We start from the raw sequence: 2911 nt of genomic DNA on the forward strand, positions 1-2911 counted from the left end.
AGCTCTAGCTCCTTGTTTTTCTCACCCGCTTCCCCGCTCCGGGACTGCCAGGTGCTGCGTGACGCAGATGCTTCCCAGTGGGGATGGGGGAGGGTTTACAGCCTCCCGCTCCCACTGTCTGCGTAGGGCGCCTTCCCTGCCCAGAAACGGTGCTTTCCCTGGGGGGCTGTCCTGGCTGCCCAGTGTTTCTTACCTCCTAGGTAGAGGACCTTGCCCCCGCCCCCAGCACCCTGCCCCAGCACATGACTGGCAGGATGGGGTGCCGATCAGGGCTTTCTTAACCCTTTCTGGCGCCCCACCCCCCGCCCCCGCCCAGTGTGATAGGGCTGGAGTCCCCGGTGCAGCTGAAAGGAGCCCCTCCAGGACTTTGCGGAGGTCCTCGGGCCTAAGGACCCCCTATAGATTTTTACTGGCTGTGCCCTGAGACCACGCGGTTGGAGGCAGTGGCTTGACTGTGCCCCTCCCCCCAGGCACAATGACAACAAGACCTTCCTGGTGTGGATCAATGAGGAGGACCACCTGCGGGTCATCTCCATGCAGAAGGGGGGCGACATGAAGGAGGTGTTCACCCGCTTCTGCAACGGCCTCACCCAGGTCAGGCCTGGGCATCTGCAGCCGGGCTGGCTTGGGCAGAGATGGGGTGCTCTACCAGGCTCCCTGGGGAGCCCAGGTCTCAGTCACCATAGGGTCCTGTCTGGGGCTTCTGGGTCCCAACTGGTCCCTTACGGGGAGGGGTGTCTCACCAGACTTCCCCTGTCACACCTTCTCCACCTCCAGATTGAAACACTCTTCAAGTCTAAGAACTACGAGTTCATGTGGAATCCTCACCTGGGCTACATACTCACCTGCCCGTCCAACCTGGGCACAGGGCTGCGGGCAGGTGTGCACATCAAGCTGCCCCACCTGGGTAAGCATGAGAAGTTCTCCGAGGTGCTCAAGAGGCTGCGGCTTCAGAAGCGAGGCACAGGTGAGTGAGGCAGGGACCGGCAGCTCTCTCCCCTGGGGCAGTCCCCCCACTCCAGCCCTGCTGACCTGGCTGTCTCCCCAGGCGGTGTGGACACGGCTGCTGTGGGTGGGGTCTTTGACGTCTCCAACGCAGACCGCCTGGGCTTCTCAGAGGTGGAGCTGGTGCAGATGGTGGTGGATGGTGTGAAGCTGCTCATTGAGATGGAACAGAGGCTGGAGCAAGGCCAGGCCATTGACGACCTCGTGCCGGCCCAGAAGTGAAGCCCCGGCCTGCATCTGTCACCACCACCAGCCCTGCTGCTTCCTAACTTATTGTCCGGGCAGAGCCCACCATGCACCCTTGATGTTCGCCGCCTGGCGGCTGAGCCCTTAGCCTCGCTGTAGAGACTTCTGTCGCCCTTGGTAGAGTTTATTTTTGTGATGGCTAAGATGTTGCTGATGCTGAAATAAACTAGGGTTTTGGCCTGCCCCGAGTCCGAGTCTGAGTGCTGCCTCCCTTCCCGGGGGCAGCCTGGGCCCGGCCACCAGGCCACGGGGGCCCGAGTCCCCAGCCTGCCCTCAGCACTTCGCTTTCCGTAAGACGCGACAGTCATCAGGAGGCCACTGTGCCCACCCAGTCCTATCCCATGAATCCCTTCTGGCCACCCTACTTGGCTTCCTTGCAGGCCTGGGGTGGGCTGGGGGGGAGGGCCCAGGAGAGGGAGGAGCTCCAGGGTGGCAGAGCCCCAATCTGAACATCTAAGGACATCTGGGCCTGGAGGGTGGGGCCTGGCACTTTGCTCAGCCCCATCTCGCAGAGTGGGGGAGGTGTGGACCCTGTGAGGGGAGTGGCAGGATCCCTGAAACTTGACACTTTTCTGTGCCTCCCCCCAGAGTCCCCCATCCTTGGCATCCTGGCAGCATCTCCCTGCCTCTCCTGTCCTCCCCAACACCTACTCTATCTGTGAAACAATCCCTCCCAACCTCCTCAGGCTGCACCCCCCACCCCCCTCCCCTGTCCCTCCAGTCCCTTCCAGGAAGGCCCGGGCCTTACGTCCCTCTCCCTCTCCCTGCGGCCTCCTCTCCGAGACCCTCCTGTGCTGCGCCTGGCCTCCCATGCTGGGGCCAATCATAGGGTCCCTGGCCAGGAGGCAGATTGGGGCTGTTCTTGGTGTTTCCCAGTCATTCCCCAGCTGCCACTGTCCCTGACTGGCTTCTCGGGGCCCTACCACAAAGTGGGCACCCTGAGGGACACCCCAGGGCTTGGGGAGCTGAGGTGGGTGCAGTGAGCCAGCCAGGGCCCCGATCTTTCTCCAGCTCCTCAACTCTGTGGACAGTCTGTGCTGCCACCTGCTGGCCGGGACCACCTCTGTCCTGCCACTCCACCCCCACCAGGGTTTGGGGCACCCCAACTCAAGCTTGGGCCAGGCAGGCCTTGTTCTCTCTAGGTTACCCTGTGACTGAGAGCAGCTGGGCATGGCCTCTGCGCCCACCGCATCCTAGGCTGGGCACTTTCGCACACTAAAGTTGGTGCTCTTGGGTCCTGGCCTGGGGAAGCTGGTCAACCCAGACACTGGGGCTCAGGACAAGCGGGTTGGGGGACTGCAGAGGAGCAGGAGCAGGAGGTGCGTCCTGGCATCTGCTTCAGTGGCCGGGCTTGGTCTGAGGGGCCCGTGCAGGTGATGTCCAGGCTGGGGCGGGGCGAGGGACCAGAGACCGGACACCTGGGCGGGCTGGCCCCTGGGGCACAGGCTGGCAGAGGGGCGATCTCTGCAGTCACCCTTTGGGTCCTGGGTTGACCAGCCTGGGAGCTGAGGACCAGTTCTGGGCCCACCCTTTTGCCAGGCCAGCGGCACCCATTAGACAAGGCTCCCCTTTTCTTGGCTTCGGTTCACCCCTCCGGCCAGTGGGGGCTGGGCCAGGCCACATGGTGCTTCGTAGACTGGGAGAAAGCGTGGCGCTCCGC

At 63.3% G+C, this 2911-nt stretch overlaps 1 protein-coding gene across 1 annotated transcript in view; it reads left to right on the plus strand.

The window, feature by feature from the left end:
• CKB (creatine kinase B) overlaps positions 1–1439 on the plus strand; it is a 4441-nt gene extending 3002 nt beyond the window's left edge. Inside the window, exons 2-4 of the mRNA XM_011378489.2 lie at positions 403–594; positions 778–967; positions 1049–1439. Coding sequence (XP_011376791.2) covers positions 403–594; positions 778–967; positions 1049–1227 — 561 coding nt within the window. The 3' untranslated portion in view covers positions 1228–1439. The remainder of the gene's footprint in view (positions 1–402; positions 595–777; positions 968–1048) is intronic.
• The last annotated feature ends 1472 nt before the right edge of the window (positions 1440–2911 follow it).

Source organism: Pteropus vampyrus, unplaced genomic scaffold, assembly GCF_000151845.1.
Source record: "Pteropus vampyrus isolate Shadow unplaced genomic scaffold, Pvam_2.0 Scaffold341, whole genome shotgun sequence".
Classification (NCBI taxonomy): Eukaryota; Metazoa; Chordata; class Mammalia; order Chiroptera; family Pteropodidae; genus Pteropus; species Pteropus vampyrus.